We start from the raw sequence: 21,842 nt of genomic DNA on the forward strand, positions 1-21,842 counted from the left end.
TTCAACATAAAAATCTCATTTTACATTTCATCTCACATTTTTTACTATTTTATATTTTTATAAAAAATAAATCAAATCAAAATATTATTTAAATAATTTTATTTAAGAGAAAAAAAAAAAAAAAAACCACTGATACCAACACTAGAAAATAGACCAACTAATTTTTCATGCACATAGACATACAATGAGATAGTTATTTTCTACTCTATCTGTCCCAAAATATAGTATTGTTGTGTTGGGTACGAGATTTAAAAAATATTAATATTATATTAGTGCTTGGTAAAAAGTAAAGATAAATGATTTTTTTGTTCTTGTGAGTATATTAGTGTAAAAAGTATTGTGTAATAATAATAAAAAATTATTAATAGTTTTATGGTGATATGCTTATTTATGTAAATGAGACTATTATTTTGAAACGGATAAAAATGATAAATAAGATTATTGTAATGGAATGGAGGGAGTATTATTTTTAATAAAAAGATTCATTCTAGATAAATAAATATATGCATGATTTTTTTTTATTAAATATTTAACCAATAATTCCCGCAAATAATATTGCAATTTATTAAAATACTTTTATTTTCATAAACTAATAATCAACCTTCCATTATTTCTAGAACATTGAAAAAACACAACCGATGTGAATCATGCGGTAGTTAAACTCATAGGTATGATCTTTAGACATTTAGTTAAATTTTTACCATTTAATTAATTATTTTTTTTCAAAATATCAAATCAAATATTTATTTTTTTATTTTTTATAGTATTTCAAAAAATAAATTCATTATAATATTACATCAAAATTTATTTATTTATAATAAATTCAAATCAATTATTCTTTTTTTTTTCCTCATCTAATTCTAAAACAAATGATCCCCTTTTTTAAAAAAATAAATTTATTTACATTAATCATATTTAATAAATATAAATTAATTAAACTAAAATTTTAACATTTTATATATAGAATTCATTCAAAATTTATTTATTTATATTTTTATAATAAACAAATATTTTTCTCTATATTTAAAATTCACTCATTTTTATAAAATTACTTTACGTTAAATTATAAATAAATTATTTATTTATTTATTTATATTATATACAATTTTATTATCTATATAGGAGTAAAATAATACTTCTCATATTATATACTCCTATATGTTATTGAAATATAATAATAAAAATATTTAAATATATATCTAAATTTCTTTTAATAATATATATTAATTATATTTTTTAAATATGAATAACATTATTATATAAAAAAATAATATAGAAAAATAATATTTAGTAATTATTAATATGTTTATCTTTTATTTAGCAATGAGAATTACACTTTTTATTTATTTTTTTTTATATTTATTTACAAGAATTATAATTCTTTATTTAGTACAATAACATATTTCACTATTCAGTACAAATATTTTTTTCAATAACATTTATTCACACAATATCATTTTATTAAAAATAAAGTCAAAGAATATATTTGTTATTTAATTTAAAATGCCACCAACTTTCATTAAAATATAACATTTCTTTATACAACTCTTATACACGGAAGAAGTACTATAATAGTGTTTGAAACAAATTTGGATTTGTTTGTTCAGAGTCTTTTTTAACACAATTTTCAATAAATATATATTCTCATATAACTTTTGTATCATTGTGTTTAATATTAAATACTTTTATATTTGTATAATTTTTTACATAAATGTCATTGTATTATTATTATAAGATACCAATAGAAGTATTTTTGTCATTTTTTCTTAATTTATATTACGTTTTTATATAATAATTAATATTTAAATATCAACACGCAAAAACATAAATGAGATCTTAGAGCCAAATGAAAGTAGTATATATTATCATTTCAAAAAATCAATATTCAATATAAAATATTACTTCATCCGTCTCATATCTATATATTAATTTGCTTTTTGCACGGAATTTTAAAAAAATTAGTATTATATTGAAATAAAGTAGAAATAAATGTAAAAAGATTAAATTAACCCTATTGGTATTGTATAATATAATATAAAAGTAATGACATTTGTGTAATATATTGTAAATTAGAAGAATATTTGTAATGTTAGGTACATACTACGGTTACTAAAAAACTGAAATGAATATTTTGTTATAGAACATATCAAAATAAAAAAATAAATAAATTATTAAAGGACGAATGAAATATATTTATATTATCGACGTAATTTTCTATACATCACGTGAAAACAAAAAATTCAAATAAAAACAATAAGCAAACAACAATAAATTATCTCCTATTAAAGTGAGAGAGTACATGTAATAGCTTAGAATCAAACATAGGCTTAGTGGTCTCTATAAATAGAGATAGATAGCAAGGGAGAGACTCATATGTCGAACTCCGACATAGTTAAATCAGCAGCGCACCAAGTTCAGACCAGACCAGACCAGACCAGATCGCAATTCCTGTCCGAAGATGGATTTCCGAGCTCTCAAACGCACGCCTCTCTCCTTCTTCCTTCTCATCATCTCTCTTTCACTGGTAATTAATAATCAATTCTAATTTTTATTTTTTTTTATCCGCACTCCTACATCCTCGATCGAATCTCAAATTCTCACATTCACATACACACACATATATATATATATATTTGCAGTTTGAGTGTATTGTTATTACAAGTGGTGTAAGAGACTTAGATCCGACGGCGAGAAGCTACTGGAAGAGCCGAATGAAGGAGGAGCCAATGCCCGACGCAATCGCAGATCTCATCCGTCCGATCAATCCACCGTCGCCTTCGCCTACACCGTCGGATTATTATCCGTTTGTTAGAGATTTTAAGACAAAACACACTTTCATTATTTACCACAGCCGCCCCGACAATCGGCCTCTCGGATCGAAACCCTAATTCATCTCAATTGGGGGCTGACTAGTTATGCATCCCTCTTATGTATGTATCTATCTATTATTACAGCTGGATAGGATCGTGCCCATTTTTTCCAACATTGTATTTTTTTTTTAGTTTAATATATTAAACTTTTTAGTAGGATAGTAGGCTTGCTTTTTTTTTTTTTTTTTTTTTTTTTTTTTTTTTTTTTATAAATAAAATAAAATAAAATCAATCAAAATTGATTCCGTTGAAACCAAAAAATATATTCCCTCCGTCCATAAATATAGTCTTAATTGGGTTGGATACGATATTTAAAAAATATTGATATTATATTGACAGTTGATAAAATATATGGATAAAAATATTTTTGCCATTGTGAGTGTATTAGAGTAAAAAATAGTGACAATTGTGTAATAAAAATGAAAAAGTAGAAGTAGTTTTATGGTGATATGGTTATTTATGAAAATAAGACTATTGTTTTAGGACAGTAAAAAATGATAAACAAGGCTATTGTATTGGGACGGATGAAGTATATATTAATTTTGGTTTTAATATAAAAAATTATTAATTTTAATTTAATTATAGCTAATTTTAATTTAATTCGATTTTATTATTAAAATGTTAATGTAAAATGTTTGACATGGACTATCCGACATGATATTTGATCTACCATTTCATCACCCCTCACTATAAAAAAATAAAAATAAAAAGAAATAATAATAATATATTTTTAACATAATTTCGTTTATAAAGTTTATATAATTAACATAATTTTATCCTTAATTCGTTTCTATTGACCTTAGTAACAAAAAAAAAAAAAATAAAATAAAATTTAAAGACGAAAAAATCTATTTTCCTATAGTGGCTAGAGTGTGGTTGTTTGTGAGTTTGAATTTTTGAATATTTAAAAAGTTAATTTAAATAATTATTTGATATGATATTTTGAATGTAAAATAAATTTATAATAATATAATATAAAAAAAAAAAAATTGTGATAAACAAATCTTTCTTGCTTTGTTCGTGTCATGCTTCCATTGATGTTTAAAGTATTTTGTGAAACTTGGTAATGCTTGTTAGTGTATTCAAGGGTTTGATTTGTCCTTTGGGATTAAAGTCGCTTTATAACTACTTTTTTATTAATTGAATATTAATTATTATATAAAATATAGTAAACATAGAGATAATGACAAAAATATATTTATTAGTCTCTTATAAATAATTACAATCATATTTTTGAAATAAACTATACAAATATAAAAATATTATTTTGATTTCATAACACTATTTCTCAGATTCCTCTATATCACTAATCAGACGATCGCATGTTCGAAGTCACTGAAAAACTAAAATTGAATTAATTTCTAAATTTATAAATAAAACATAGTTGTGCTGAATATATAATTGATTTTTTAAAATATAATACTTCCTCCTTCCCATGTATTATGTTCACATTGCCGTTTCTGTCCGTCCCACGTTCCATGTCACTTCTCTTTTTTGAAAAATGATTACACACTTTAATCTCATTTTAAACTTTTTAATTAATTTCTTTTAATTTTAATTAAACTAAATAGTTATATAATCTTAATTAATAATTATTTATATTATAAAATAATTATTTTCACTAATATATTCTTAATTATTTATTAATTACACATCTCCTAAAATACTGTATCTACAGTGTAGCATACACTCCTGTATCTACAATATAGCATACACGGTATATGGGATGGAGGGAGTATTAAAATACTATTTAAAGTCATATACCGTTAGATTTCAAATTAATTTAAACACACCACCAAAGAGTTTTGGGCTTACGATGCTCTACAATGAATACTAACGTGTTTGGGCTTCCGACCGTCGCTATAAAAACCCGAACCCGGTTCAGAAATCTTCTAGAAGCCCTCCATTCCCAGTTAAGGGTTTTGCGAATCAGTCCGTATCCTCGGCACGTTAGGGTTTTACAGGACTCCGACATTGCTGTGACTCCTTGATTCTTCGTCGTGCTTTTACCAGTTATCTTTGGCCTCAATTTCTCGTTCGAGAACGCACCAAGATGAGGGTGAAAAAGCAGAAACGTCATCGGAAAACGGTTCGATTTTACACGGCATGCTTTGGATTCCGGGAGCCGTTCAAGATCCTTTGCGACGGGACTTTCGTGCATCATCTTCTAGCGAATGGCATCGTCCCGGCTGATACTGCATTGGCCAATGCTCTTGGCGGTCGTGTCAAAGTCTTCGCTACTAGGTCCTCTGGTTTTCTGTGGTTTTGGTTTCGTTATGTAATTGGTGGTCGCTTCTGTTTCATAACTCTGTTGAATAAATTGATGGATTGGATGGAATTGCGATTTGTTTGATTGCAGATGCGCTGTTGCGGAGCTCAGCAGCCTTGGTGAATCTTACTCTGAGTCACTTGATGCTGCCCGTTCCCTCATAACTGCGAGGTTAGCTGTTCGTCACCAATCTCACCTTTTTCTTTCTTTTTTTGCCCCCGCTATGTGTGTTCTGTTATATCATTACTGAGCAACTATGGAACTTCTTTTAAAAAATAAAAAATAAAAAATAAATTATTTTTTAATGTTTTCTGAAGCATGTATTTGGTGTGAGCTATATGTCCCTAAAGAAGGGATTTGTTTGGTTCAATTTGTTATCTATCCAATGTTCGATAAATTAGGCTGGGAGGATTTAAGAATGTGATGCATTTATCAAACTTAATTTTAAAGTTTTTTTGAGTTTAGACTTTAGTGTTAGACTGTTAGTGCAACGATGGGAGTTTATTAGCAAGATTTGGAGGAAGAAATTAAATATAAAATAGAAATAATTTAAATGTATATATACGGCATGTATATGCTTGAGTGTGAAAATGTGGGTAGAAATCATAGTTGTCAATTTGAGATAGGGTTACATTGCTGTAAGGGGATAGTGGAATCAGTGCTGTTTAAAAATTAAAAAATATACATATCAAAATTATTATATTTACCAAATTATAATAAAAAACATAAGAATAATCTATCATTATTCTCATAATTATCATTCAAACCAATAGAATTGCAAAAAATATGTATTCCTAGTCATATATAGTTTAGATCACAACTACAGTGATAAGTAGATAATCAAAGCTAATCTGGTTCGAAATCTGATAAATAATTTAAGTCTCTACCCACCGCTAAAAGCCGGCTATTGCGTAAAAGTGGCATCACAGGGCAGTGGTAGCGGAAGACTGCCGCTCCGTTCCGCTATTAGCATGCTATTGACAGCTATGGTAGAAACTAAAAAGATTATGATGGATATATTCCTCTTTATCAATAAATTAGCGAAAGGAAGTCATATAAGTTTAAAGAATTTTTTAACGTTCCCAATGTTTTATTTTGCCTTCTACATGTATCCCTCAACAGTTACTTTATGCATATGCTTCATTTCAACCTTTTAAGTGGAGCTCGGTTTCATTTGCATTCACTGGTTGGTTTAAATTCAAATTCTTTCTTCATCTTTATTTTTCCCCATTATTTGGGCTATCACTTTACATGTAGAGAGGACACCTGTCTTGGGATATTTTATGTTATGCTGGTGAAATAATCTTTTTTCTAATTGTTAAAACATAATTCTGAAAGTAGTAACTTCTAACATACAGATAATGTTGTCAGCTCCCATTCTTGTACTTTTATGCAAAATGGGTGTTTTTCTATTATTGTGCTTGTGTGCTACAAGATAGAAGTTTGCTTCGAAAGTCATTAAATATTTGATAAATTTTCTTTCTGCTCATCAAATTTCAATAATTCATTTAATGTATGTGCTACGCGTGCTGTGCAATTTTTATTAATTTTTCCTTTATTTTTCTTGATATGTCTTGAACCTCTTATTTAGATGTGAACATGAGAAGCGGAAGAGTGCCATAGCATGCATAATGGATGTTATTGGAGAAAAGAATCCCGAGCACTTCTTTGTTGCGACGCAAGATGCTGAGCTGAGGAAGAAGTTCCAAAAGGTATGTGACTATGTGTATATAAGTCTTTTTCCTAATACATATTTATTCGAGGGATAGTTTTTACTGTTTGTATATTTTGTTGAAACTTATTTTCATTCGACTGAGATCACTATGGTGGGATAGTTACTTTGGTTATTAACTAAATGAGTGGGGCAGATTCCAGGTGTGCCGGTAATATATGGTCTCAGGAATGCTCTCTTTCTAGAACGCCCGTCAACATTTCAGCATGACTTTGTGAAGACTGCTGAAGAAGAACGGTTACACATGACTGACTTGGAGTACAAGATGCTGAAAATAAAGAAGAAAAGGGTTGTTTCGGGTGAAGTAAGGGAGTCTTCGGATGCTAATGAAGATAATGGAGATCAAATGTTGGAGGTGCAGAATCTTAGTAAATATGTTAAACGAGACAGAAAAAATGCAAAGGATAGAGTTCAGTTCAAGCTAAAGAAAGCTAAGGTTCGTTGCTGACACTCTCTTTTTCTACCCTTCTAGCATCTGCTCATGGAACTTCATGAAACTTTTATTCTTGTTGTTTTTGAGGGGTACTTCATATATAGAGTTGTTAAACAAGCCGAGCGAGCTCGACTCGAACATGCTATTAGTAAAGGCCTAAATTGTGGCTCGACCTCCGCTCGCAGAGCTTGAACTTGAGTTTGACTTGAATTTTATGCATATTATATATGTTTTAATATATAAATTGAATAAATAAAATTTTATTCATAATTTATTATAATAAAATATTCAAAATTTACTAATAAATGTAAACTTTGACACATTTTTTTATTAATATATAAAATAATATAATATCGAGTTGCTTCGAGCCGAGTTGAGCTTGGCATGCGCTACTAGGTTCATTTAACAGCTCTATTCATATGTATTTAATTGTCATTTGACAGATAGGTAGGTGAGTTTAACATTTCACCATGTTAAGGGTTGAGGGTGGGTAGGTAGATCCAAGTCCAAGTTGAGAACAATATTCTGGTTTATATCTTGGCTATTTAAGTTTGTTTTGGAGTTTAAAGATGACGAAAAATGGGTGTGAGTGCTATGGGTATATCTTTTCGAAGAAACCAATAGTTTATGCCTTATTTTAAATTTTGCAGGGTCCGAATCCCCTCTCATGCAAGAAGAAAAAAAGCGACGGGGCTACAACCCTTGCATCTGGAAAGGTTGGTTGATGTTATTATTAAATTTGTCTGCGGCCGTCAGTTTCCATGGTTCATTTAAAACTAAAATTATATCTGAAATGATTAGCATGCGGCATTTATGTTATTAGTGAGAGCATATTATGATTGCTTGCATGATCTGATTGATGTTACTCTAGTAGGAACGACGAGTGTCCTATGAGGTTTGGATTTGTGAATAGTAAAAATTTGAATTGAAATAGCCTTTGATGTAATGATATGATATAAATAGGTATTTGATGCAATTGTTCATTATTTTGTGTAATACTCTCTCCGTCGTTAAAAATAGATTCATTTCTCTTATTGGTTGGTCAAAAAAATAGACATGTTTCTTTCTTAGTAAAAAATCATATTACATGAGGAGTATATTAAATAAAAATAAATATTTGATTTGATTGCTTTAGTGCAATTCTTTTTTTTTTTTTTTTTTTTATATAGTGCAAGATCAAAACGAGACTGTAGTGTGTGCTATTCTAGGTGAGTAATGACTCGACTGTGTTTAAGAAGCAATTTTTGCTGCAGGGAAATAATGTCGACAGCAGCAGCAGGAGTAGGAAACGAAAGAGATCAAGGAAAAACAAAGGCGTATCTCAGCCTAGTTCTTAGTCCGGTTTCGAGAGTCTCTACTTTCAATCATGCTGCTTATTGAGTACAATTTTGCAAAGGTATAGAGTGCTAACACACCTTTATTTATATCTTTTATGTCGTAGAATACGTCAGCTGTTGTCAATTGTGCGCCATTTTATCGAGCCGAGCTGCTCTAATATGCCGGAATCTGCTCAATAGCGGCTATAGAGCTGGTTAGAGTTGGCCAAAGCTCCAGGCTGTTCTTACATGTAAGATTTTGTATTTACATTATATTTTAGTGCTAATCAATTCACGATAATTTAGTTTATTATGTAAGATAGTTGTGGTTATTTGGTTTTGATTTGGATTTTGGTTTAAGTAATACTTTAATATGATATTTTGTTAAAATAATAATAATAATAAGTATATATATTTTTATTGATTATAGTTGATTTGAAATAGGAAACATGATAGTATAATAATTATTATTAGAAAGAAAAGGGATTTGTACAAAGCCTAAGAACATATAATGGAATTAATGAAGGAAAGATAAGAGGGAAATGTTTATTCAAGATTAAAGGTGCTGGATCACCTCAAAGTGATGTTTGTTTTATGTTGATATTTATATTGGTTTGTATAGATTTTTCTTATTTATATATGTATATATGCAAAACTACAAGAAAAAAGAATGTATATAATTTCCATTGTGATTTTAAATTTTTTTTGAAAGTATAATATTTTATACAAAAATTAAAACATTTAAAGTGTCAGTTACAGGAAGTAAAAAAAATTAAATACTCTTTGTTCCGCTTTATTAAGATGATTGATTAGTAAAAAATTATAAATTAAACTTTTTAAAATAAGGTTAAAATGTATAATTGTTTTTAACAGAAAGAAAGTGACAAAATAACTGAGGTGGAGATGGAAAAGTGGGACAAAGTGAATATTTGATTTTAAAAGGTATAATATTTTATTAAAAAATTAAAATATTTTAAAGTGTCAGTTAGAGAAAGTAAAAAAAAATAAAATATTTATTTTTTATCTTTTATATTTTTGACATAATTTTTTATTATATACATTATTTCATCCAAGAAAATGCTAAAGGAGCCATACTCTTATAAAAATAGTAGTAATATTTTATTGTCATTTAAAAGTATTTTTTTTTCTTTTATTTTGTAAGTTTATCTATTTTTTATTATTTTTTTATAAAAACAAAAATCATCAATTAATATTTATGTATATTAAAAATACCTATATAAATATAATAATTTATAGGTATTTTTCAAAAAAAATTTATGGTTGTACTGTATGATATTGACAATGGTATATAGGATTGGTTTCTTCTAATTAATAAATACAGTTGCATTCTTTTTCTTATTTATTTATTTATTTATTTATTACTTCTAATGCCTGAATGAATTTCTTGCTAATTGAAAAAAGAACAAATAAAAAAATACAATAGCTTGTTTGTTTTTAATTTTTATTATTCTTAATAAACATGAGTTTCAATAACATAAATTATTTTAATAATAAATTCAAAATTCAAAATAATTAACAATAAAAACCTAAAAAAATACTAACTCCGTCGTCTACATTTTTTTTTAAAAAAAAAAAATAGTAGAAAACAAAATTTATATTTAAAATAAAAATAAAAATAAAAATATCTTTTTATTAAAATAGGAAACAATAATATATAAATATATTTTTTTGATAACAATCAAAAACAAAAATCAAATAAAAATTGGAATGACATAGAGAGTTTAAATACTAAAAAAATCAGCAATTCGTCTTTGTACTTCCTTTTCTTCTTCTTTTCTCTTAGTAGAGGTTTTGATGGTTTTCGAAACACCAACACCTACCTGTCTTTCTTTGTTAATCTCTTTGGGCGTTTTTCGAATCATAGTAAAAATTGATTTGTTTTGCTTTTCAATTCTTGAATGTTCAGCAAACTTCAGAGTTGATTGAATTAACTTTCTTTTATCACGTGCTTTCGAACTTGAATGCATTGAAAAGTGAGATGATGAATTTTTATCATTCACCAATTGTTTTTTATCAGGCTCTTTGTTGTTTTGATTATCCTGAAAATACTCAAATTCAATACTTTGTGATGCTTTAACTTGATCTTTTGACAAATTTTGAATACTTTTATTAACGGCCATGAAACTAAAGCGGATACATATATAAATCCATGAATAGTGAAATACAACTAGGGTGTGTTTGTTTGGGAGTTTGGATTTTGAGTTGGGATTTGAATAGTAAAAATTTTGAATTTGAATAGTTGTATGATGTGATATAAATAGGTGTTGATGTGATGTTTTGAATGTAAAATTAATTTTTAGTATAATATAAAAAGTGAAAAATAGGTATTTGATTTGATGTTTTTGGGGAAAAAAAATTGGATGAATAGTAGAATTTTGTTGAAATTCTACAAACGAACACACCCCTAGTTTTTTCACTTGTACAAACCACTATATATTTTTTCAATAAAAATACAATATATTTTTCAATAAAAAAAAATTAAAAAGTTATTTTTATAAAATATTAAGAAACAACATTTTTTTTAAATAAATATTTTAATAACGCGCCTTCAAAATTTTCAATAACTGACAACAAAAATTTATTAAATTCTTAAAAACTCTAAATATTTTTTGAATTTAGAAAAATTGAAAACATTAAAAAAATACATTTTTGTGTGGTGTTTTATAAAAAATAAATATCAAGGTACCATTTTGTTTGATTTTAATTTGAGTTTCAAATCATCATTATTTACACTATTCTTAATATAAAAATAATACTTCCCCCTCCCAAAATAGTTGTCTTGTTTTTTATTTTCGTCCGTCCCAAAATAATTGTCTTGTTTCCTTATTTAGTAACTGTGGTCTTTGTAACAAAATTATTCCTACTTTTTCAAATTACCTATAATTATTACTCTAACCTACATTTTAAAATCTTAAAAAAAGCAATGACATTGTAGTCTTTTATATTATACTTTATACCCACTTTTAATTAAATATTATTATTTTTTAATTCCTATGTCAACTCCCAACAAAACGTCGACGGAGGGAATATTATTTTTTCTAAAAAATATTAGTATATAAAAATACTAGTATTATTTAAACAAAAAATTTAAATTTATATTCAATTTTAAACCATAATCAAATTTTTAATAAAATATAGTTTTTAATTTATTAAAAAAAATAAATGTGTACTTTAGATAGAGACGGAAGAAAATATATTTTAAGCATTCATAAAAAATAACAATAATATTATTTTTTTTTTAAAACTACGATACAATTTTCATACTAGTGTAAAAAACATATTAGTTTATCTCTGCCTAACATAATTCATTGTTAATCAACAAGATTACAACATTCGAAAATATAAAACTATGTTTACATAGAGTTTTTGAAATTTCTATAATTATAACTGTTTATCTACAATAATTTTTTTAGAAATTAAAAAAATAACATAGAACATTAATGTGATTTCAGAATTTACTGAAAATTCTCACTAATTTTAAATTTTAATATTACTTATTCGTAATTTTTAATATATTGCATGAAAAACACTATCCGTGATTTCATATTATCTGCTTGTAATTGCATGAAAATACTATTTGTAATTTCATATTACCTACTAATGATTTACAAAATATTGCATGAAAAACACTATCAATTAGTATTCAGTGACGATTACAATTCATGTATCCAAAGTCCGACCGTAGATAAAGAAGAGCAAGTCCGTTAATACTTCGCGTGTTGAAGTGAGCACAATCGAATAGTACTACAAACTTTACTTTATGATTATTGTGCTACAGTGTCTAAGTATAATCCCTAGAGCAATTGTCTTTAGATGCAGAGAATTATAATAGCTTTTTAAGTAATATGAAATTTAAGATCCATAAGAATTTTCATCAAATTCCGAAAACACATAGAATTTTATACTTCATCCGTCTCACTTCTCATGTCCATCTAAAATAATTATACATTTTAATTTTATTTTTAAAAATTTAATTTTTAATTTTTTAAAATTTTTTTAATTTTAATTATACTAATCAATTATTTTAATCATAATCTATAATTATTTTTATTATACGATAATTATTTAATATATTTTTAATTATTTACTAATTATATCCTTCCTAAATTCTGTGTCTACACTAACGTGGTCAAATTATCCGGGACGGAGAGAGTACTATTTTGCTTTAAAAATTCATGTTAACTTATTACTCCCTCCGTCCAAAACACCCAGCAATATTTCCTTTTTGATATGTCCCAAACACCCAGCAATATTTTCAAAATAGGAAATAATTAATTATATATTTCTCTCCATCACATCACCTAATTTCTAAATTATCCTACTTAATACTACTAAAAATCTATGCCAAAAATAAATGTTGCATTTTATGCCAAAATTAAATGTTGGCATCTTATTTGAGATGGGTGAGTTCTATTCTAAATCAGAACTCCAAAATAAAATTCAAATAAAAGGTACGTTGTTTCCAACATTCAAATACAAATAAAAAAACATACATACAAGGTCACTCACAAACCTTACCTATCAGACGGCCGGCGACGGCGGAGAGAACAGGGGAAGAAAAAACGCTACGCAGCAGCGGACGGCGACGGCGGACGGTCAGAGAGAACAGAGGAAGAAAAATACGCCGCAGAGGACAGGGGGCTAGGGTTATGCTTTTACAGGAGGATTTAAATAACAAGCGGCCGGGTCGGGTCAAAAATCGGGTCAAATAGCCGAACTCTCGCCGTTTGGCGTCGCCAGGACGCCGTGCACCGCCGGAACGCCAAGGCGGCGCCGTCGACCATGTTCTGGACGCTTGATTCTCTGTGATGATTTAGGTCACTGCAGTCTGCAGGTAATTTATTTAGAGTAGAGCAATCATGTTTTCACATTAAGTTAAAGCATTAGCTAGCCGTCACAATAACTTCTGCAGAAAATCTGATTATCGAGCATCGACGAACTTAGATAGGAATCTGAAAAAGGATTGCGAAATGTGAACCACCGGAATATTGTTGTCTCTGATGATTATTGAATTCTAGGAACGCTGAATCTCGTGTAGTTTGTCTCACTTCCATTAAACAAAAAGTCTCCATTACATCAATCTGTGCTTTTCAGTTTATCGCAGGAAAGATCAGAATAATTTAGAAGAATCAGTTTGTTATTAAACTGCAGTTGAAATGGCTGCTCCATAGCTCCATTAGATCAATGTCTAGCTACTTTTCTTCCTTGGCATGGCTATTCATGCAATCAAATTTATGATTTGGTGTTTATTAGGGTAAGATTTTTGCAGTATTCATCACCAAAGTTCTCTTGTTCAACTATGTCAATTTGTGCAAACATCTAATTTATACGAAATTCATCGATAATGAAAGTATATGATCACATAACATGGCTAGAACACAACAATACTAGAGAATCAGAATTAACACCATTTCTGAACTCAAATTATTTCAGAACCTCTCTTACCTGCAGCTAAGTTTGTAGTAGAAGCTCAAGCAACCATAACAAAATGATCTTCTGGAAAGAAATGGCACACCGGCGACGACCCCGGTTCGATCCCGAGCACCTCGAAGGCGACATGCTTATGGCTCCATTGCGACGTGTCCATGTGGCAGACAGCAACCGCCTCCACCTTATCGCCATTCTCTCCAGTAAGTGAAACCTTAAACACCTTGCTCGGACTCTTTTGGTAATGACAATACAGAACGCCGTAAGGATAAGGCATGGTATGGCACGCCATCATTTTACCTGCCGTAATTTCATCGATTCCATTTACCGTATATTTCTGCAGGAGCGTATTCGATCTTGTCAAATGAATCGTCGACAGAATCTTCAACTCCAAATCTCTCCCCAAATTCGTCCTCGCGAAATCGAGCATGGATTCCCAAGATGTCGCGCATAGTTTTGTCTCCCCCTTGATGGCTCTCGTCTCGCATTGTCTTAACGTGTCTTCCATGGCTACCGCCTGAGGAGAGCCCTGTCTGAACGAGAACAGGCGAAGCAGATAATCGAGATCCCGGGATGAGAATGGAATCGAATCGGCTTCCTCCCTCGGAAGCATTCGAGAGGTATTTGATCCCCGTTTCGGAAAATGTATCGGTAATGTGTTCCCCTGTTTCAGATCCTCCAAGAAGAAGAACACAATCACTGAAGGATCCATGTGGTGATGCACGTGCGGCAATGACGACGATCGAACTTGTTCGATACGGAGATCGACGTGAGGATTACGGCTGTCGATCGATCCCGGGCTGCTCAAAATCGCGACGCTCGATCCGCTCGCGCCGCGACCTACCTGCTTAAAATTCCAGGTAACACTGTTACATTCAGTTCTTTATTTATTTATTTTTTTGCAATGAAAAATTTATCATCTTTTGATTGCATAATGTGTTGGAAATGATCATAAGGAAAATATTACCAGTAGAATTAGGAGATGAAATAGGAATAGCTTTGCTTCCGCCATTGAAATGAGCTGAGCTGAGGAAAGGTTTCCAGGGGAAAACTGGTTGAGATTCTAACACTACACATTTTATTAAATGATTAGAGAAAACCTTATCGTAAGGATGGTACGTAAGAGGTAATCATTTTTTTTTACTCTTAATGTGAATTGGATCTGTTTGGTTGTATATATATATATTTTAAAAATAGTAATTCGATATAATATTTTATTAGAATAAATAATACTCCATCCATCCCAATTTGAGGTCTTTTTGAATTTATAATATTTTATTGGTTAATAGAAATGTGTAACAGTTTTTTATATTTTTGTGTTTGTAATTTAAATAAACATTAAGAGTCTTCTGATACTGATCTATAATTACTTTGAAATAGATAAAAATGATAAAAAATAATACTTTGAATTGGGATTGATGGTATAACTTTATTGGAAACTTTAATAGTAAAAAAGTGTGTTTGAAATCAAAACCAAACATGGAATATAATTTTATATAATACATTTAAATAAAAAAATATATTTATTTATTTATGATTAATTTAAATTAATTTTATAAAAAAAAAATAAGATTTTCTAGACGTGAATAAAATATTTATTTATTAAAGAGAGAAATTTTTTTTTTTTTAAGTAAGTCATGTAGGAGAGTAGAAATTCGATTTATATTTGTTAAAAAGTATATTAGATTAAATAATTAAAAAATAGTTAAATTTAATTATATTTGGATGAATAATGTTAAAATTTTAAAAAGTATATATTAAATAATTAAAACATAGCTAAATTTGTGGTTGTTAAGTATGTCCCCACAGATAAATTTCATATCATGGAAACATTATACAATACGGTGGGTTTATCAATAATATCATCACTTTTGGACATATGTTGGTCTCTCGTACTATTATTTTAGATTTTTTGTATTCAATTATGACAATTTTTGTCTGATTTCACGTGGAACACGTAGCTGTTGCTGTGAATTGTGTGTGTGTGTGTGTGTGTGCCTGAAGATATATTATTAGTCGTTTATCAATTGGATATGATTTTTTAAAATTGAAGTGTGTGGACCCATATACAGACAGACTTGATAATTAATTGATCACGGCCATGTTACTATATTTCTTATAATAAATATCATATATTCTTGGGTGTAAATGCACTTTTTAAATACCAAAAATTATGGTAGAGGGTTGGGTTTTGATTTAAATAATAATTTAATAAGTATAATAAATTATCTATTTTGTTATTTTAGTTTGTTTCATAGTAAAGTATTTATTTTTTTTAATACATGTACTATCTACCTAATATTACAAATACTCTTATAATTTACAATATATTATACAAATGTCATTACCTTTATATTACACCATACTAACAAAGTTATTTTAGTTATGTCCACTTTGTTCCTACTATATTCTAATATAATATTAGTATTTTTTTAAAAGAGTAAAATGAAAATGTTGTATTGATAAAGATATATTTCTTCCATCTATGCAGGGCGTCTCGGACCTTTTTGGGATCGTGAACAAAAATAAATTATAGGCCCAATAAACACATGATTAAAATATATTTTTAAAATAATACCACTTATTGGCATCAATTGGATAAGAAATTTTAACGTGTGACGGTATGTGCGTAATAGATTTGAGAAAAGTTTTTTAAGAAATATTAGTATATACTATTGTAATCATAGATAGTGTGTAAGAATTTTATCACCTAAAATGTATTTGAAAGTTCAATAAAAATTAGAGGTGACAATGAGTCGATTCGTGTTGGGTTCGTATGGGGTTGAATACTTTAAATAAGTTAAATTACTCAACCATAATTCGATCCGTTTATTATCGTGTCGGGTTCATATTGATCCGTTTATTATTGTGTAGGGTTCGGGTTGACTCGTGTTGACCCGTATATATAATTAAGTCTAATTTCTTGATTTAAATTAAATAATTTTTTTTTATGTTATCGTGTTATGTTAGTTTTTATTGGTTTGAGCGTAAATTATATTAAATTATTTGAAATTGAACTTAGTTTAAACTAATTTATGAGAAAATTATTAAATTATGATTATTTTACATATATATATAATAAATATATTAATAAATATTAATATATTATAATTGGATTGTCGTGTCGAATTCGAGTTGAGAGCCTCAACCCTAACTCGATTTGTTTACTATTGTGTCGGGTTCGTGTCAACTTGTATACATAATCGAGTTGAAATCTTTGACTCAAACCCAATTATTTCTTGTCGGATTGTCTTATCGGATCAGTTTTTGCGGGCTCTAATTAAAATAAATTGTAAATTAAGGTAGTTGTGTGTAATTTTTTGATTTATTGCGCGACAAGTGGGAGAGATTATGATGGTTGATTTGCCTAAATTAATACAAGAAAAATATGTGGATAGTATGTAGTTTTAATTAATACAGCATATATATATATATATATTCTTCTTCTTTTTTTTTTTTTTTTTTTTCCGAATTGAAAAGGATTATTTCAAGTTTTATAATAAATTTAAAAATAATACAGCAATATTTTATTAGTTAGTAAAAATATGCTAAATATTTTAACATTTTTTTCTTTAATTTTATGTTTAAATAAATTACATGCGTAAGATCATCTCTAACTATATCCTCTATTTTTTCTTCTTATAAAATATAATTTCAAATGCCTAACTTTTTTATTCTATTTTTTTATTATTATTATTATTTTTTATTTTTTAATCTAAACGGTTATGTTTACATAACATATTTTAAAAGTTTTGATACTATTTATCATTTTTTTGCAAAAAAATATAACATCATATACTCTCCATGATCTATCTATTTTATTTTATCATTTTGATACTACTTATCAATTATTTTTTTCAAAAAAATATCACATCAAATGCTATCTCCATGAATCTTATCTATTTTTATCATTTTGATTTGTAGATCCCACAAATATCTTTTTTAGAAAATAAAAAATAAAAAATAACATCTTATGTATTAAATAATTACAAAATATCTCTAAGGATAAATTTGTACATGTATATCTATATTGTATTATATACCAATAAAATATTAAGATTACAAAATGTATGTTAAAAATTACATTGGTACATTCATACCGGATATAAAGAGTATGTTTTTTCTATATATATAAAATTCTCGAATTTTTATTATTTTCAATTTTTTTAAAATAAAAATTCAAAATTTTATATATCAAAGCCTAAATTATTGAATCGCGTTACTAAGCAGCATCAAATTTGGATCAGATATGGATCCACATTATTATTATTATTATTATTTTTATTATTATTATTATTATTATTATTATTATTATATACTCTCTTGCCTTGTCTACTCGTGACATAATGTACAGTATAGCTTCATTATTTGATAGAGAAAGACCTCCTACTTGTTACTGTATTTCTTTATTTATTTTATTTGTTTTTCACTCCAATACAACGTCAATTTCGACGCTGCAAACTCATTTATGCCGCTAACGGTCTTCAATCGGACGTTAATTGCAACACCATTTTTTGTGTTTGTTTTACACTGTAGCAAACGTCATTTATAGTGTGTTTGTTTTATTTTTATTTTTATTTTTATAAAAAATTGTTTAAAATATTAGGAAAAATTGAATATTTGAAGAATAATAGTGAAAAATAGAATTATAATTAGAGTAAAATTGTTGTAACAACTGCATATTTGAAGATAAAACCTCAATTAAACTTATTGCAATCTAAATATTTTTACATTCAATAATGCAGCTTATTGCAAAAATTTTAAATCTACGTTACTTGATTTTCGAAAGAAAAGAAAACTCAAAACATTTCGATAGATGATTGATTTAGACTATATAAAATATTATATTGAATTGTTTGGTTGTGTATTTTTTTTTATTCTGTTTTCACTATTATCTATATTAATTTAATTTTCTCTCATATCATAACATTATAGACAAGATTGTTTATAATTCTCTTGTGGTTTCGAAACTCAGTATAAATTCTCCTTTACTTTAAAAATTGTATGGTCCCCTTATACTTTAAAAAGTTTTACATGAAACCCCACAGTGGTTTTAAAATTTAGCGTAAATCCTCGTTTTACTTTAAAAAATTGCATGACACTCTTCTTATATTTAAAAATAAATATTGCATGAAACCCCATTATTCAAAACATACATATAGAAAATCATCTTCTCATCGTACAAGGGAATTTTTATGGTGGTAGGGTTTCATGCAATATTTTCGAAAGTATAAAGGGGTGTCATGTAATTTTTAAAGTACAAATAGATTTTACGCTGGATTTCGAAATTACAAGAGTTACGAACAATTTTACCTAATATTATATCATACATTTAATTTTTATTTAATAGGAGTACATTATATATTTATATATATATATATAAATTCTACTCAAAACATCACATTATATATTTATATATAAGAATGAATTCAATGGTGCTAAATTTGATCCGGACGGCTAATTATTTAGATTATTTATTTAATTAATACAATTAGATTTAAATTAATAATATAGATTAATTTCAGCTTATGCTGAATTATTTATTATATTAGCACTGCAAACTCTCATTATTATTAATTTTATTTTACCATATTGTAAAACACATCAAAATATTGCACCCAATACCTATTTATATAACTTCATATACTTATTTTTTATTTAACTTTTTACTATCATCAAAACCCTCCAAAACTTCCGTAACTCTTATCTAACTAGAGCCTTAGGAAGTGTTTGGTCCGTGTTTATGTTTTGATGAAATATTTTGTAAAAGATAAATATATTTTAATTGGATAAATGAATTATAAAACTTCTAATATAATAGTTTGATCTAATAATTTGTGAAAAAATAATGTATTTTTATTAATGTTATAAACCAAAAAAAATTCAAAAAGAACATAATCTAATGATCATATGTAAGAATGTATTAACTAAAATACCCTTTAGATATAATATGAAATAAGATTGTGACATATTTAAAATTTTAGGTGAAAAATAATATTAATTGTGAGGTTTTAGTTTTGGGTTTTGATTTTGAATAGTAAAATTTTGAATTGAAATAGTTGTTTGATGTGATATAAATATGTGTTTTGAATGTAAAATTAAATTTTAGTGTAATAAAATAAATAAAAATTGAATGTTTAATTTGATATTTTTTGAGAGAAAAAAAATTGAAATAGTAAAATCATATTTTACCTAACAAGTAAACACACTATATTTTTTAATAATTTATGTAGGGACTACAACTATTAAACTATGAGATATATTTTTTTTTATTATAGACAATCTAAAATAATAAAAATGAATACATTGATTATAGTCAAGCTTTAGAAAAATAAAACTACATTTTAGTACGATTGAAAATAAAATCCTTGAAATTCTTTCATCTATAAATAGCTACTCAGTTTGCAAATAACTAATTTCATAATAATAATATTACTAAAGAACTTTATTAGGAAGCCATGAAATCCCTTTTCATTTTATCATGCCTTGTCTCATCTCTTCATCTGATTTTGGTATGAATCTATGTTTTGTTCGAGTTGTTATTATTATTAGATAAAATTGTTTATAGTTTATCTGTGATTTCGAAAGTATTTATTATTTCTCTTTTAATGTATAAAAATTGTGAAATCTTTCTTCATATTTTTCAAAAATATTACATAAAATATCAAAATTGTCTAAATTTAACATTTTGAGAGAGGTTTTTACTATTTAAGCACTGTTGTTTGGGAAATTTTATTTTATTATTTTCTTAACAGTATTTTTTAAAAATATGTTAAAAGAATGCGTAATTTCTAGATTATGACGGGATCATGATGCAAAGTTTTCAAATCATATGAAGATTACGAGCAATTACGCCTTATTAGTACATCTATCTTATGTTTCGATGTAGCTTTTGAAGCCGATGGATGCAAGAAAAGGCCCCGGTGGTGATGACAAATCTTGGCCGAGTGATGAATCGAAGACAAGGGCAACCATTTGGGATCCAAGATCAAGAGTTTGGACCAAAAGTAATTTAGAGCAATTATAATTGGCGAGAGATGATGATGATGGACAAGTATGGGTTTATGTTGATGAGAAGAAGAAGAGAAGTAACATATGGTTTTACAATGATGATCATTGATGAATGGATCAATTATGGAATCAAGATCACCAATATAATATATTATGTACTTTTTTCGTCTGCTATCAATGTATTTCTTTACTATTTTTTACTATCTACTATCAATATATATAAAGTTGAAGGTATTTGAATTTAATAAATGTAGTTCCAGTATAAATAATATATACATATATATGTGTATTCTGATTTAATAAGTATGATTTCTATAAATAAAATAAAACATAATAAAATTACTATTGGAGTTAGATACGGCCATGTAAAACAAAATACACCAATGTTATTACAGTTAGCAACAATCGAGACCTATTAATTTATGCTATCTCTGGAGTATGTTTGAGCGTGAGCCTATCAATATGTGTTTTGTGCTTGCTCGATTTATTATACATCAGGTTGAAGACGACTGTCAAGGAAAAATGACTTTTAGTTCCGTATGTTACTTAACTAGAAAAGCGCCTTGGAATTTCTTACGAGGAGATTGAAGATCCAATATATGTCATGATGCCTTGTGGTTTCTGATGCAGCAGATGACGGTTATGATTATGAATGTGACGACAACAAAAGTATATATATATTCCCAGTGATCAGGGGGCGCCGAAATGTGATTAGCTTGGTCGTATGGTTCAGGATATGCCGATTGACAAGTCCGTCATTAAT

General features: G+C 27.4%; 2 protein-coding genes and 3 long non-coding RNA genes across 7 annotated transcripts; 4 read left to right on the forward strand and 1 right to left on the reverse strand.

Annotated features, from left to right (window-relative positions):
- The first annotated feature begins 2,301 nt into the window (after window positions 1-2,301).
- LOC127254775 (uncharacterized) lies at window positions 2,302-3,031 on the forward strand. Its single transcript, XR_007839494.1, has 2 exons — window positions 2,302-2,524; window positions 2,640-3,031. It is a non-coding gene; the product is annotated as an uncharacterized LOC127254775 (long non-coding RNA).
- A 1,726-nt stretch (window positions 3,032-4,757) lies between these two features.
- Window positions 4,758-8,963, forward strand: LOC127251577 (uncharacterized). Of its 3 annotated transcripts, none has more exons than XM_051275326.1 (7): window positions 4,758-5,114; window positions 5,230-5,310; window positions 6,731-6,851; window positions 7,008-7,307; window positions 7,955-8,020; window positions 8,558-8,654; window positions 8,746-8,963. In XM_051275326.1, exons 1-6 carry the CDS (start codon window positions 4,924-4,926, stop codon window positions 8,639-8,641), a joined length of 843 nt encoding a protein of 280 aa, XP_051131283.1. In that variant the 5' UTR covers window positions 4,758-4,923; the 3' UTR covers window positions 8,642-8,654; window positions 8,746-8,963. The 3 variants fall into 3 exon arrangements, with proteins under 3 accessions (XP_051131283.1, XP_051131287.1, XP_051131275.1); XM_051275330.1 differs by having other exon boundaries at window positions 8,558-8,645; XM_051275318.1 differs by having other exon boundaries at window positions 8,558-8,640.
- A 5,020-nt stretch (window positions 8,964-13,983) lies between these two features.
- On the reverse strand, window positions 13,984-15,208 carry LOC127256906 (BURP domain-containing protein BNM2A-like). Its single transcript, XM_051283134.1, has 2 exons — window positions 15,036-15,208; window positions 13,984-14,912 (listed from the first exon to the last, which is right to left on the reverse strand). Exons 1-2 carry the CDS (start codon window positions 15,078-15,080, stop codon window positions 14,112-14,114), a joined length of 846 nt encoding a protein of 281 aa, XP_051139091.1. The 5' UTR covers window positions 15,081-15,208; the 3' UTR covers window positions 13,984-14,111.
- LOC127256910 (uncharacterized) lies at window positions 14,781-16,728 on the forward strand. Its single transcript, XR_007839914.1, has 2 exons — window positions 14,781-14,928; window positions 16,560-16,728. It is a non-coding gene; the product is annotated as an uncharacterized LOC127256910 (long non-coding RNA).
- A 3,710-nt stretch (window positions 16,729-20,438) lies between these two features.
- Window positions 20,439-21,421, forward strand: LOC127255427 (uncharacterized). Its single transcript, XR_007839626.1, has 2 exons — window positions 20,439-20,580; window positions 20,958-21,421. It is a non-coding gene; the product is annotated as an uncharacterized LOC127255427 (long non-coding RNA).
- Window positions 21,422-21,842: the final 421 nt, after the last annotated feature.

This window comes from Andrographis paniculata, unplaced genomic scaffold (genome assembly GCF_009805555.1).
Source record: "Andrographis paniculata isolate CXL003 unplaced genomic scaffold, ASM980555v1 Contig12END, whole genome shotgun sequence".
NCBI classification, from domain to species: Eukaryota; Viridiplantae; Streptophyta; class Magnoliopsida; order Lamiales; family Acanthaceae; genus Andrographis; species Andrographis paniculata.

Excerpts from the sequence above, each read along its gene's own strand:
- LOC127256906 (XM_051283134.1), bottom strand. The coding sequence starts at position 15,080 with ATGGCGGAAGCAAAGCTATTCCTATTTCATCTCCTAATTCTACTG. Across the intron at positions 14,913-15,035 it reads TTCATCTCCTAATTCTACTG|GTAGGTCGCGGCGCGAGCGG; the intron begins GTAATATTTTCC and ends AATTTTAAGCAG.
- LOC127251577 (XM_051275326.1), top strand. The coding sequence starts at position 4,924 with ATGAGGGTGAAAAAGCAGAAACGTCATCGGAAAACGGTTCGATTTTAC. Across the intron at positions 6,852-7,007 it reads TGAGGAAGAAGTTCCAAAAG|ATTCCAGGTGTGCCGGTAAT; the intron begins GTATGTGACTAT and ends TGAGTGGGGCAG. Across the intron at positions 8,021-8,557 it reads CAACCCTTGCATCTGGAAAG|GGAAATAATGTCGACAGCAG; the intron begins GTTGGTTGATGT and ends TTTTTGCTGCAG.